Source organism: Propithecus coquereli, unplaced genomic scaffold (assembly GCF_000956105.1).
Source record: "Propithecus coquereli isolate 6110/MARCELLA unplaced genomic scaffold, Pcoq_1.0 Scaffold98, whole genome shotgun sequence".
Taxonomy (NCBI): Eukaryota; Metazoa; Chordata; class Mammalia; order Primates; family Indriidae; genus Propithecus; species Propithecus coquereli.
The window spans coordinates 5057296-5072156 of NW_012156173.1; the positions used below are offsets into that span (position 1 = coordinate 5057296).

The window sequence follows — 14861 nt, forward strand, 5'->3', positions numbered from 1 at the left end:
TTTTACTCCCCTGCTCAAATGGATTCTTATCCTCTGCAACTCCTTTGCATGTCTGTAAATTCCCTGGGATCTATTAGAGTTAGGCTTTGGGCATCTGTGGGATTAGCCTGAAGTAGATCTTAGGGGTCAAGATGGGTATGGAAGAAATTCGTCTGCTGGGAGATGAATATAAAGGTATGCTTGAAGCATGGAGATCAGTCTATAAGGCAAAAAGCCATACAAAATTAAAAAATCAACTACAGCCTAAACTAAGACTGTGATGCAGTGAGTCCATCTAAGTAGAAGATTGGCACAGGCAGTGAGAACTAGGGAGTTTTTGAAAGCAAGCAAGAGGTCCCTATCCATAAGAACACAGGTGCACCAGGAAGAGGAAGGAACAATATCAACTGCACGGGTTGCCAGTAAGATACTAACAGAGTTCCTTATACCTCCTCTGGTGGAGGCAGAATTAATTCAAGGGTACTGGATGGGAATATACTTAGAGGTAGGAGTTAGGTAACCTCAATTTCAAAGGTCAGCATGATGCAGAGTTAGGGATACCAGTAAGTCAGTAAAAGTAAAGGATGTATCTTTCATAGCATCTCACAGTTTTGGATATAGAGTAAGAATATCGTTAGCTGTCACGATGACTCCCTATGCCAATGTTATAAATGCTTTCATTGCATTAAAATGTCTTTAGGTTGTAAATTTAGGTTAGCATTGTTATGGATTGCACGCTTGTGTTCCCCCCCTCCCCACCCCCCAGGCCAAATTCATACATTGAAATCCTAACTCTCAATGTGATGGTGGTATCAGGAGGTATTAGGGAGGTAGTTAGGTCATGAGGGTGGAGCCCTCATGAATGGGATTAGTGCTTTCATAAGAAGAAACACAAGAGAGCTCTCTGCTCTCTGCCTTGTGAGGATACAATGGAGCTGCAAACCAGGAAGTAGACCCTTGCCAGACACTGGATCTGCCAGCACCTTGATCTTGGAATTCCTATCCTCCAGAACTCTGAGAAATAAATGTTTGTTGTTTAAGCCACCAGTCTACAGTATATTTGTTATAGCAGACCCAAGTAAGATAAGCATGACCCTAAATCTTAAATCTGATGCTGAATTACAAACAATGGGTAATATTGCTCATGTAACATTTTCCCATAGTCGAATCACTTGCCAATCCTCTTGACTGTATCCTGTGTAGTCCCCATACTGTTGTAGGCAACCATCACCATTTATTCTTGCTGTATTTGAAACTTGAAAGGAAACCATTTTTCTTTCAGTTCCTTGCAGCATAGGCTGTTCATTCTCACATACCCAATAGTGAACCATGAGTACCAGGAGTTAACACTGGCCTCCTCTTAGCTCCCTGCTGCTGATTTTGGGCGACTGTACTTCCAAAGCACTTCTTGGGTGCTTTGACACTTGGCTGTAATGCCCTCCACTTATCTTTGCAGCTGTTACCATTGGACCTGTGGTCACTCTAACACAAAGTTCTCAATGTTGGCTGTCCATGCCCAGGTCGTATTCCAGACCAATTAAATGAATTTGTAGGGGTGGGGATTGTCATCACTATCTAGTTTTTTAATGCCTTAGGTGATTTCAGTGCAAAGCCAAGGTTGAGACCTCTGCTCTAACATAAGAATTAAGGATGTCAGCTCTTCATACATCAGTTTCTTCTCATCCCAACTCTTGCTATCATCCTGGAATTTTAATATTCAAGATAACAACCTGTTCAACACTCTGGGTTCTAGTTCCTTGACCAGCTCAATTCTAGTAACATGTCCTTCAATTTCACTTCAGTTCTTATATATATTCTATGAATTTATCATAACCTGGAATTGCTTGACATCTGAAATATTGAATAAGCAAAAGACTTTCTGGCCTTACATGCTGTAGTTCCACCTTGCTGACTCCTTTACCATATGACACTATGCCTCCACTTGGGCATGAGTAGCTTACTTACTGCAACCTTGCAGAGAATCTTGCTTTCTAAGTCTGCCAATATTCTACTGATTCTCTGTCCTTTCCAATCTGGCTGATCCTCCATGGTGTATCACTCCAGTGACTCTCTTACTAATATTATCAAGTCTCTTACCTTCTTGTTCTCCTATCGCACCTACAATTATATATTAAACCAAATCTGCCTTCTCCACTGTTATGCCCTAGATGCTGAAGAGACTACTAAAGAAAAAATCCAACTACACAGATTTATGTCACCTACATTTTAGTGGTATCCAAACAGTAGCTCCCAGAATTACTGAGGAATCTTTTTATATGTCCCAAATGAGCTCCTGGTCCTACTTCCCTTACAGGTATTCAAATAGTCACTGCTCTTCTTGAACTCCTACCTCATTCCTTTGCCTATCACATTTGCAGTGAACCTTACTTTCTGTTTTGGAGAACATAAAAATATCCTTAATTTCTAGACTTCTACTCTATCAACTTATCTGTATCACTATCCATACTTGCCTGCCTTAGAGGGCTATTGTTCTAATCTTGGTACTGTTGACATTTTTGACCAGATAATTCATTGTTGAGGAGGCTGTTCTCTGCATTTTAGGATGTTTAGCAACATTCATGACCTCTACCCACTAAATGCCGGTAGCATCCCCCTCCTTGTAGTTGAGACAACAAAAAATGTCTCCAGACATTGCCAAATATCTACCAACCTGTCTTTCCAGTAAAAAAAAAAAAAAACCTCCTGCTTCCTCCAAGTTCCACTGTGTCTTTCATGTTCTTTTTTTTTTTTTTTCTGAGACAGAGTCTCGCTTTGTTGCCCAGGCTAGAGTGAATGCCATGGCGTTAGCCTAGATCACAGCAACCTGAAACTCCTGGGCTCAAGTGATCCTCCTGCCTCAGCTTCCTGAGCAGCTGGGACTATAAGTGTGAGCCACCACGCCTGGCTAATTTTTTGTTTCTATTTTTAGTTGACTGGCTAATTTTTTTTCTATTTTTAGTAGAGATGGGGTCTTGCTCTTGCTTAGGCTGGTCTCAAACTCCTGACCTCAAGCGATCCTCCCGCCTCAGCCTCCCAGAGTGCTAGGATTACATACGTGAGCCACCGTGCCCAGCCTCCTTGGTGTTCTTTATCTATCTTCAGCCTGAACTGGTCCACTAGCGTTGTCTCTTTAGTATATAATTTTATGTGTCTCTCCAATATTTAAAAAATCATTCCTGGACACCAGGTCTCCCTCCTGCCACTGCTCAATATATTTTTTTTTTATTTTGAGACAGAATCTTGCTCCATGGCCCTGGGTAGAGTGCAGTGGTGTCACTGTAGATCACTGCAACCTCAAACTCTTGGGCTTAAGTCATCCTCTTGCCTCAGGTTCTGGAGGAGCCAGGATTACAGGTGCGTGACACCACGCCTGGCAAATTTTTCTATTTTTAGTAGAGATGGGGTCTTGCTCTTGCTCAGGCTGGTCTTGAACTCCTGAGCTCAAGCAATCCTCCCGCCTTGGCTTCCCAGAGTGCTAGGATTACAGGCGTAAGCAACCGTACCCGGCCTCAATCGATTTTTTTTATTCTTCAAAGTGAAGCTTTGAGAATGACTTCCATGAGTTCACTTGCTGAGACCCTACTCAACCTTTAATCTTCTCTTCAATCCTTGTCACTCTACTGATACTGGTGCAAAATACGAGGATCCTCTTGATTACCAAATGCTTAGACAAACTAACTGCTTGGCCGTTTCCCACTATACTCTCCTTGAACCTCTCTTCTCTCCTAGCTTCCCAGGATACTTCTTTTTTTTTGTTTTCCTTTTTCTTTATTCTTTTTTGATCTTCTCCTCTTCCTTTGACTATCCTTCAATACTTGACCTTCTTATCTTAGAGCTCTATAACACTCTTCCTGGACTATAGCCTTCATTACAAGCTTCCATTTACTGATATAAGACACCAAATACACTACTTCCTCATTTGATTTTGAAGCTCTACCTCCTCTCAAATTCCTCATTTGATTTTGAAGCTCTACCTTCTCTCAAATTCCGGTCCTACATTTCTGGCTCCATAGTTAATATTTCTACCTGGGAGCACTCCAGACACTACTGACAAATTTGAGATATCTAAAACTGCACTTATCATCTCCTATTCCCCCCACCTTTCCTTGTCCCTCCCCAAATCTTCCTTATTAATTTTATTGTTTCTGTGGTACTGCTGTCTATTTAGTTGTATAAGCTAGGGCTCTTAGCAAAATCCTAGATTCCAATTTCACTAATCGCATCCAATTAATCATAAAATTCTGTTAATTATAGCTTATGTCCCCTCCCCTCCGACCCCACTAGTTCAGGGTTTTTTAAATATATTTTATTTCCATAGATTCCTAACTAATTTGCTTGCCCTAGGTCTTAGCTATCTCTAATCTAACCACTATGAGGCCACTAAAATAATGTTTTTAACATGCGAATCTGTTCACATTATTCCTCTGCTGGAATGTTTTTTCTAACTTCATCTACCTAACAAGCTTTTTCATCCTAGATACCTTAGGTCAAGCATTCCCTCCTCTGAGAACTCTTCCTAGACTTCCCCAGGGCAGATTTAAGAGGGTTTCTTCTATGTGTTCACAACGCATTGTGCGTGTATCTTCATCGTAGTTCCCACCAGAGGCTATTAGAATTGCCTGCTTTCAGGTGTCTCACCACCAGCCTGTAAAACCCCTTAGGGGCAAGTGCCTTGCCTACTCACTCCTGTTTCAGAGGGGACTAATAGAGTGTGAACGTGGAAGTAAGCACTCAATAAATACATGCTGAATGACTGAATGATACATGTCAGGTTCACCAAAAAACTTTACCATGACATTGTAATGATATGTACATGACATATATTTGTAAAAAATATATCTATGTCACTTCATGATGTCAAGAAGCAGTGAAGTTATTCAGTCTAAGGCAAGAGCTAATGTCAAATCATGAAACAAGTTTAATAAGCAATATATATGATGGTACAATGTTTAATAAACTTTCCTACCACAGTATTACTAACATCAGAGGAATACTGACTAATATCCCTGAGAGATCTGATGGCACAGACTAAATACATGACATTTCTCAGGTTGATAATATATCCACATTCATTTTAACTGGAAAACATTTTAAATTACTAGCAAGTGAAAGGAATGCTCCAGAAAGATATAACATCTTTAGTTTGTGGACTCCAGTGATCTCCAGTATAAATGTGTCTCCCAAGTGGAGCTCATGACAGTGTCAGCATCACAGTTAAAGAAACAAGTGCAGAGTGGAAATAGCATCACACTTAAAGTCACAAGTTCTACCTTGGGTCCTTGTCTCATCACTTACGCTGTAACTTGGGGGTCTACTTTAACCTCTCTGAGCCTCCTCAGTTTCCTTATCTGGAAAATGGCTATGATAACATTTGCCTTATACATTACACAATGTTGGTGCCAAGATCAAAGGAAATAATGTAAACAATGAAGGATTATAAGCACGAAAAATAGGTATTTTATCCAGAGAGAGTGAAAATCAAAGTTCATATGCAAAACATATTCTTGAAAACATTTACCTTTTGAGGAGCTGAAGGAGGTTTTTCCATTTTAGGTTTTTCCTTGGGGCTTAAAGGAGGAGATCGCTCCTTTATCTCTGGAGGCAGTTCTTGATAGAGTGCTGAAATTGAAAAAGGAATTCATATAATCAAATTGAGAAGCACTGTTCCACGGCAGGCAAAAAACGATGAAGGAGAGGGGCAGATATGAAATTAAAGAAATTTAATTGCAGACTGTGACTTCTGCAAGGAAAAAAGAAGTAAACAAGTATATGTATAAAAAAATTAAATTGATATCCAATTCCTCGGTAAAAACAAGCTACCTAGAACTTATTTATGGCAATTTGTAGTTTTACACATTAGTTATCAAAAGAGCATAACTATGGTTGGAAAATTTTAATCAGCGGGATTTCAGAAATGTAGAAGGTATCGTTTTCACTTACTATGTGGTCATGCAGATGCTTATTTCATTTTATTTCAATACACATTTACCAGGAACCTCCTATACGCAAGGTTATCTGTTAGGTACTGCTGGAGGATATATGAAGATGATCAAGACAGTGTTTGTTCACAAGGAGCTTAGAGTCTGGTCAGAGACAGACATGTTCACAAATAACTAATAAAAAATAGAATGTGACATTATTTGAAACAGAGATAATTACAAAGACAAACTCTGATATGGGGATGGAAAATGCTTAATGTAAGAAGTGGTAGGTGTCTCAGACTCTGAAAAACAGGTAGGATTTTGCCAGGCAGAGGTGTGAAGAAAGGATAATTTGGGAAGATGGTATGAAATGAGTAAGCACAGAATTAGGACTATACACGATACTGAATCTATACAGTGTTGAATCTAAGATTCTTATAATAACTAAGATTAGATATCTCTGTAATCTATTGCATCTAAGCAGGGTATTGAATTTAAAGAGCTATGTGGGAATTTTAAAGGATTAAAAAGTAAATCTGTTTTGGTTAAGAGCAACTCTGAATTCAGAGAAATTGCTAAAATATATTTGATCAAAACTATACAACTAAGATTTTGAGACATATTAATTGGCTTTATGTATGGGTTGATTTTATTATTGGGTTTCTTTATCTCTTATTGAAAAAGGCTTTAGATGTGATTAGGGGAAGCTGATCATGTTTATCTTTCCAGTGGTTTAAGAAACAAAGAGAGTAAGTTCTTTATAATAATGGGGTACCAACTTCTTTTATTGTGCTGTTCTCTTAAAGGATGTGGCTCTCAATTGAACAGTGGGTAGAGATTCTGCTCCTATATATACCCCCCTAGATATTTGCTCTGCATATTTGGCTTTAGATACAAATCAAAGGACAATTTGATTGTCCTACCATTTTTGGAGTGGAATATGCTGCTGACAGTCATTTTTTCTCTAATGTTAAACTGGGCAGTTGAGTTTTTGTTAAATTCAGGTAAAAAGGATAAAAGGGAAAGGAAAATAACCCCTGACGAAGTGTGAGAATTCAATCACATTCTCAGTTTTTCTGAGATTTTTTCCTGTTTGTTCTGGCCTTAACAAAGCTTTTCAAGCAGCAGTGACTGATGCCAAAAGAAAACATCAATTATTCTAAGCCACAATAAGGAATTATGCCAGTTGAAGAATGGTCACTACTGAGACAAGGAATTTTGTATATAGCCATCAACCATTACTGCAATATGCTTCAGAGTTCTGACTTTGGCTATTATGGAAGAAAACCAAATGTTATTAGCTTTTAACTCATTGTAGAATAAGTATGTGTAGCCTCTCAAGATTTGCAAGCCTAAGAGGTTATTTCTGCAAACTAAGTAGATTCTAAGGTTAGGGCACTTAATACCACCCTGCCTGGAGATACACAATCTTTTCATGTTGCCAAGTGGAATAATTTTTGAATGTTTCCTCTTTTACCTGAAAGGAACAATAGATTGTAATACCTAGTTAAAATTACAGACATATTCTAGAGTGACTATGTGTAGGTAGCTCCTGATTTAAAAATAGAAGCTACCCCTTCTTAACCTTAGCTGTTGATCCTGTAGGAGAGCCATCACTGGAAGGAGAGGGAAGAAACCTGGATATTTTAGACAATCTGGAAGTTAGAAGTGCTGAGCTTTATAGGACTTAAATGCTGTCTTATGCCTATTTGGGAATTAACCTGTCCTAAAATTTCTTCCTTTCACATTGCCTTACGTTTTTTCCATTATGCCTCCTCTATAAAAATATACCTCTAATAGAGTTAAAGAGTTATCATTTATTTACTACTTAGAAGAAAATAATTAAAACAGCAGCACAGAAGAAATTATCAATTTTGTTATGGGAGAGAGAAGTGGGTAATTTTTGAGACACTGAGCACTTTTGAGGGGAGGAGTTTGCTGAAGGCGGCAGATGAGCAGAGAAGGAGAGCTGCAATGAGACTTCGGGCACTTGAGAGACTGGGGAGGGGAGCACTGGGAAGCACAGAGTGCAGACAGGGTTGTGGGAGGGTACCAGAGATAAATTTTATCTAGGCCTAGCCCAGAACCCGGCAATCGTGGAAGAAATTCTTCTTCCTCCTTTTCTTCATCTCTTGCTCTCAAAATTCAGAACTTAGATTTGAATCAATAGTACTTTTGTTTAGTCATGGTTTTGGATTAAATAGGGTTTCATGGACTAGTCTAAAAACCAATTATTATTTATCACAATTACTTCTTTGCAGAAATAAAAGACTTAATAAATATTCAAAACATAGATTGTTCTCAATTTCAAGGCTGCCTATACTACATTTTGAATCAGAACCATATAATTTTAATGTTTCTGGAAGAAAGCTTACAGAGATGATACAGCTCAACTTCTCCATTTTTAAGAGGAAACTGAGGCCTATCAGTATAAACTGCTGAGCTAGGATTAGAAGTTGATTTTTTGGGTTGACCCCTGAGTGTTGTGCTTTTCCTAACATGTTATCAAGTTAATTGTGGATAACATGCATTCTTCTGCAGAAGCACTTCTGCACTAGTCCCCTTTAATGATGGGTTTTAATTTATTTTCTTTATTTTCAAGCTATGTTCTATTTTCACCTCAAGGCCTAGCAGTGAATCTATAGCTGTCAGAAACTCACATTTAGAATTTATTCTCTAGTTCATTTTTTTTTTCTTTCACAAATGAGGGCTTAATTTAGTTGAGAATGAAACAATCCCTTGTAGTTTTATTTTAGCAGGTAATCAGCAGGACTAAGGTATCCAAAGTAAAAGACTGGGAGTTAGGGAACTAGAGGTTCTTAAGATACCAGCCAACTGAGGAGTCACTGTGGCAAGAGAAGAGCTGACAGAACCATGCATATGCAGATGGCAGGGTCAAAGCAGCAGGACAAGAAAGCTGGTAGTTAGAGGGGCACATCCCCTAAAATAAGAAGTCCATGAAGTAAATGTTCCAGTCTCAGAATGTAGTAGCTTTCTAGCATGGTAGTGCCTCCTCTTTTTATTTTTCGCATCATGAGCATGAAAAGCAACATTCATTGGTAAACATACGAAAGGTTACAAAAACAGTAAATTAAAGGGTAGAAAACAATAAAATCTTGGACTATCAGTTATACCATATTAGTAAACCAGGAAGGGAGCATAAAACTTACTTTCACTAGCCACATGATTAGCTGGAAAATAACCTTCCTGTCCCTTTCCTACGCTGCCATACCACCAGTCTTCATTATCTTTGAAAAACACTCGGATAATGTCTCCGCGATGGATGGTTAGTTCATCTGATCGATTTGCTATGTAGTCGTAAAGAGCCACTACCTAAGAGAGAGATAAGACCACCACAGCTTTATCACAACTGTGCCACAGAGAGAACCCCCAACATTCACTTCCTCTTGCAGAAGAGCAGCTGAAACCAAAGCAGTACTTTGGTAAGTCTGAGGCTGTTTCAAGGTTTGCTAATGGGATCAGGGGCGGTGGGAACACAGCAGGAGAAGCAAGATAAAAGACTGTGGGATTGAGAAATGGTTAAGAACATTCAATACACTAACATTAGCTTCAAAATAGCAGATGTTAATTTTTTAAAGTAAATTATTGTGAAGGAAATCAAAAAAAAAGCTCACACACCATTTACTTTCTCAGAATTGTTTTATACTACCTTTATATTCCATTCTCTGTGCTAAGCAGATGCATCTGAAAAAAAAATTCTTCAGAAGGTCAACAGTTTTACAAAAAGGAAAAGCTCAATGGAACAACCTGATTGCATAACGTTATTGTGATTGCTGGTTTATTGCTAATGTCTCTTTTTGAGATAAATTTCTCTATATACACATATATTATTTGATGCTTTATATTAACAACTTTAATCTTCTCACTACCTTTAAAAAATACCCATATAAGTTTATTTTCACTAGATACAAATTAAAAGGAAAAGCCTTTCAATGAGAATCCTCTTTTTGTGTTGTTACGATGATCATTATATTTGATTTCTTTTTCTTTTGAAAAACCCAAGTAAAAATGATAATGACAGTGGCTGCACAGGCACTTAAAAATCCCTTATAGCAGTTAAAAGCAGGGAGACCGCAATCCATTTTAGATCTGATGCACTGTATAAAGTAGGACATAACATGTATAAAAAGATAATATTTATTCTACTGTTTTTCTTTTTACTTAAATGATGTTTGAAAATGTATTGGTTATACAACTACATATGTAATGGAAATTTGTCATTAAAATCTTCTGCATTTAGGATGAATACTGATTCATTTATTTAACAACTGTGCTAGGGGCTAAATATACCACGGTAAATAGGATAATTTCTAGAACAGGTACCTCATTTAGATTTTACAGGAGAACTACAGGGCAATTCAGGAATTAGACAGGTGAAGAGAGGGAAAGTATGTCTCAGTCAGACTGTACAGCATGTGTGAGAGTCCAGGGAAGAGAAACCCCAAATAGTTCAACATGGTGGGTGTCTGGGGCATTAGAGGTGAGAGCTAGGTAAAGGGGTAGAGGAAGCTGAGGCTACAGGAATAAGTAGGGGTCGTATCATGCATGTCGAAGGAGTTCAGACTTAATAATGCGGCCAATGGGAAGACACAGAAGGATTTTAAGCAGAGGATTCCATTACAGTTCACATAACTGCTTCTGGAAACTTTTAATTCATTTAACAATATTTATTAACTCCTCAACCAGGCAACTTTAATGGATAAGTTTAAACCTAACTGCTGTCACTATACAATACAAGGGCAGTAGCGATAATTTAATTCAAATGGTTCAAATGCAATGTCTATTGTACTGCTTGGCACAGTACCTCATTTACAACATGCTATGCATGATGTTGTTTAAGCTTTACAAATTTTTATAACTTTAGTATATTGACACTAAATCACTGAGATAAAAGTGGAACTTTTAACTTTTCTCTTTGTTCTTCCTTCTTCAAATATCTTCTCTTTTATTCTATCTGGCACTATCATAGAAGAGGAAAGCTAATTAAAATATACTGAGTGCCTGCCATGTTTTAGGTACCATGTTTAGTGGCTTAGGTGTTATCTTACTGAATCTTTATGCCCCATGAGGGCATGTATCCTTATTTCTATTTTATAAATGAGGAATTTGATGTCCACAGAAATTTAATAACCTGTCAAGTAAACTACAAAGTGATAGAATCAGGACTTAAACCCAGTTTTTTTCTGTCTTTCTTTTTTGTTTTCCCCAAAACTAAACACATTTATAGGCCATCTTTGTCTAGAACCAAACAAAAGGAAGAAGTGGTGGAGAGAAAAGGAGGATAAAACACATTTTTAGATAGGAGCACTTAAGCAGCCGTCTGTCCTGAGAAGACCAACTATCCTGGGTCACTTGCAGGTCCACTGTGCTCCTTTTATGCCATCCAAAACCCAGTCCCAGGAATCTCTGTGATGGTTTCTTCCTATTATTCCTCATCCTGGCTCTGGTACACTGAAATACCACAACTTTAAATAGTCTTATGCAAATATGAGGCCCATGAATGCTAATTTATCCGGAGCTCTAGGTGGCTGTTGGGAAGGAGAGTAGGAGAGATTCAGTTTAGTCAACAGAGTCATTTAGGAAGTCCCACATCAGGCTTGTGTCATTGTGTGGACTTCTGACAACGCAGAGCTCATCAAACTGACATCCAAAAAATTTTCCACAAGGGTCTATTGATAAAAGAATCCCTTCAGAGGTACAAGAGTCCAAAAGAACTATAAGATCCCATATTACACTATTATGGTAATGACTGATTATTCTCTTCTTATAGAACCACATACAGCACATCAATTTTGCATGGTCACTAGTACTTACAAATGTGTTCTATACTCCACGACTTTGCTATGAACTGAATTATGTTCCTCAAACTTTGTAGGCTGAAGCCCTAATCTCTAATGTGAATGTGTTTGAAGATACAACCTTTAAAGAGGTAATTAAGGTTAAATGAGGTCACAAAGGTGGGGCCCTGATCAATAGGACTGGTGTCCTTATAAAAAAGGGAAGAGACACCAAGAGCATGTCTACACAGAGCATAAGGCTACGTGGGAACACAGTGAGAAGGTGGCCACCTGCAAGCCAAGGAGAGAGACCTCAGGAGAAACCAACTCCCACCAGCATCTTGATCTTGGACTTCCAGCCTCCGAACTGTGAGAAAAGAAATTTCTGTTGTTTAAGCCACCCAGTCTGTGGTATTTTGTTATGGAAGCCCTAGCAGATTAGTATAGTCTCAAACCTGATGATGTCAGACAAACCACTTACTACCAACCCATCCTGGAATTACAAATGGGCAACGCCTCACTTGTATCCATTCCAGGTCCTCACCAACTTATGGCACTGTGTTCCACACTAGTAAAACCGTGTCATCTCCTAATGCAGAAATAATATCTTTGTCATCAAACTCCACTGCTGGCATCCCTGGGAGGGTGATGGTTGGTGAGGCCACCTTCCCTAAAGCAAAGAAGTTGTCTTTGGAGCATGTTGCCATAATACTATTATTGACATTTCGGTACAGGCACACCTCTTTTTATTGCGCTTCCTTTTATTGCATTTCATAGACATTGCATTTTTTGTTTGTGTTTAACTCAGACAACGAGCTCCGTCATTTAAAAAAAATTTTTATTTAAAAATATTAAGGGAGTACAAACAAGTGTTTCTGTTAAGTGGATCAATTGTATAATGCTGAAGTCAGGGTTTTTAGGGTGCCTGTCAGCAGAATAGTGTACATTGTATCCAATAGGTAAGTTTTTATCCCCCACCCAACCCACCATCCCCCATTCTTAGTTTCCAATGTCCTTTACATCACTTTATGATGGACACAGACATTGCATTTTTTACAAATTGAAAGTCTGCGTCCAGCAAGTCTATCAGCATCATTTTTCCAACAGCATGTGCTCATTTTGTTATATCTGTTATGGTGATCTGTGATCAGTGATCTTTGATGTTACTATTGTAATTGTTTTGGAGTGCCACAAACTACATTCATGTAAGATGGTGAACTTAATCAATAAATGTTATGTGTTCTGACTGCTCCATCAACTAGTCTTTCCCCCATTTCTCATCCTCTCTTTGGGCTTCCCTATTCCCTGAGACACAATAATATTGAAATTAGGCCAATTAATAAACCACAATGGGCTTAAAGTGTTCAAGTGAAAGGAAGAGTTACATGTCTCTTACTTTAACCCAAAAGCTAGAAATGATTAAACTTAGTGAGGATGGCATGTAGAAAGCTGAAATAGTCAAAAGCTAGGCCTCTTGTACCAAATGGCTAGGTTGTGAATGCAAAGGAAAAGTTCTTAAAGAAAATTAAAAGTGCTAAGAAAGTTGAAACAAGCCTTACTGTTGATATGGAGAAATTTTAGTGGTCTGGATAGAAGATTAAACCAGTCACAACATTCTCTTAAGCCAAAGCCTAATCCAGACCAAGGTTCTAACTCTCTTCAATTCTACTAAGGCTGAGAGAAGTGAGGAAGCTGCAAAAGAAAAGTTGAAAGCTAGCAGGGGTTGGTTCATGAGATTTAAGGAAAGAAGCCATCTCTATAACATAAAAGTACAAGGTGAAACAGCAAATGCTGATGTAGAAGCTGCAGCAAGTTATCCAGAATATGAAGGTGGCTACACTAAACAACAGATTTTCAATGAAGATGAAACAGATTTATATTGGAAGAAGATGCTATCTAGGACCTTAATAACTAGAGAGGAAAAGTCAGTGCCTAGCTTCAAAGCTTCAAAGGACAGGCTGACTCTTGTTAGTGGCCAATGCAGTTGGTGACTTTATGTTGAAGAAAATACTCATTTACCATTCTAAAAATCCTAGGGCCTTAAGAATTATGTTTAATCTATTATGCCTGTCCTCCATAAATGGAACAACAAGACCTAGATGATACACATCTGTTCACACATGGTTTACTGAATAATTTAAGCCCACTATTTAGGCCTACAGCTCAGAAAAAAGATTCCTTTCAAAATACTACTGCTCATTGACAATTCACCTGGTCATCCAAGACCTCTGATGGAGATGTACAAGGAGATTAATCTTATTTTCATGCCTGCTAACACAACAACCATTCTGCAGCCCACCAAGGAGTAATTTTGACTTTCAAGTCACCTTAAGAAATATATTACAAAAGGATACAGCTGCCATAGATAGTGATTCTTCTGATCGATCTGGGCAAAGCAAATTGAAAATCTTCTGGAAAGAATTTACCATTCTAGATGTCACTAAGAACATTCATGAGTCATTGGAGGAGGTCAAAATATCAACATTAATAGGAGTTTGGAAGAAGTTGATTCCAACCCTCAGGGATGACTTTGAGGGCTTCATGATTTCAGTGGAGGAAGTAACTGCAGATTTGGTGGAAACAGCAAGAAAACTAGTATTAGAAGTGGAGCCTGAAGATGTGAATGAACTGTTGCAATCTCATGATAAAATCTGAACAGATAAGGTGTTGTTTCTTACGGATGAGCAAAAAAAGCTGTTTCTTGAGATGGAATCTACTCTTGGTGAAGATGCTGTGAATATAGTTGAAATGACAACAAAAGATTTAGAATACTACATATATTTAGTTGAGAAAGCTGCAGTAGGGTTTGAGACAACCGACTCCAATTTTGAAAGAAGTTCTACTGTGGGCAAAATGCTACCAAACAGCATCACATGTTATAGAGAAATCTTTTGTGAAAATAAGAGTCAATTGGTGCAGCAAACTTCGTTGTCTTATTTTAAGAAACTGCCACAGTCACTCCAATCTTTAGCAACCACCACCCTGATCAGTCAGCAGCCATAGGCTATACCATATAGCCCAGGTATGTAGTAGGCTGTACCATCTAGGTTTGTGAAAGTACAGTTTATGATGTTTGCACAAGGACAAAATCGCCTAATGATGTATTTTTCATAATGTATCCCTGTCATTAACTGACGTATGATTGCATTAAAAATTTTAAACT

General features: G+C 38.2%; 1 protein-coding gene across 1 annotated transcript in view; it reads right to left on the reverse strand.

The window, feature by feature from the left end:
- The window catches only part of AHI1 (Abelson helper integration site 1), a 224554-nt gene that overhangs the window by 40451 nt on the left and 169242 nt on the right, over window positions 1-14861 (reverse strand). The window contains 2 exon segments of the mRNA XM_012665175.1: window positions 5498-5598; window positions 9071-9233. Of these exon segments, the coding sequence (XP_012520629.1) occupies window positions 5498-5598; window positions 9071-9233 (264 nt within the window).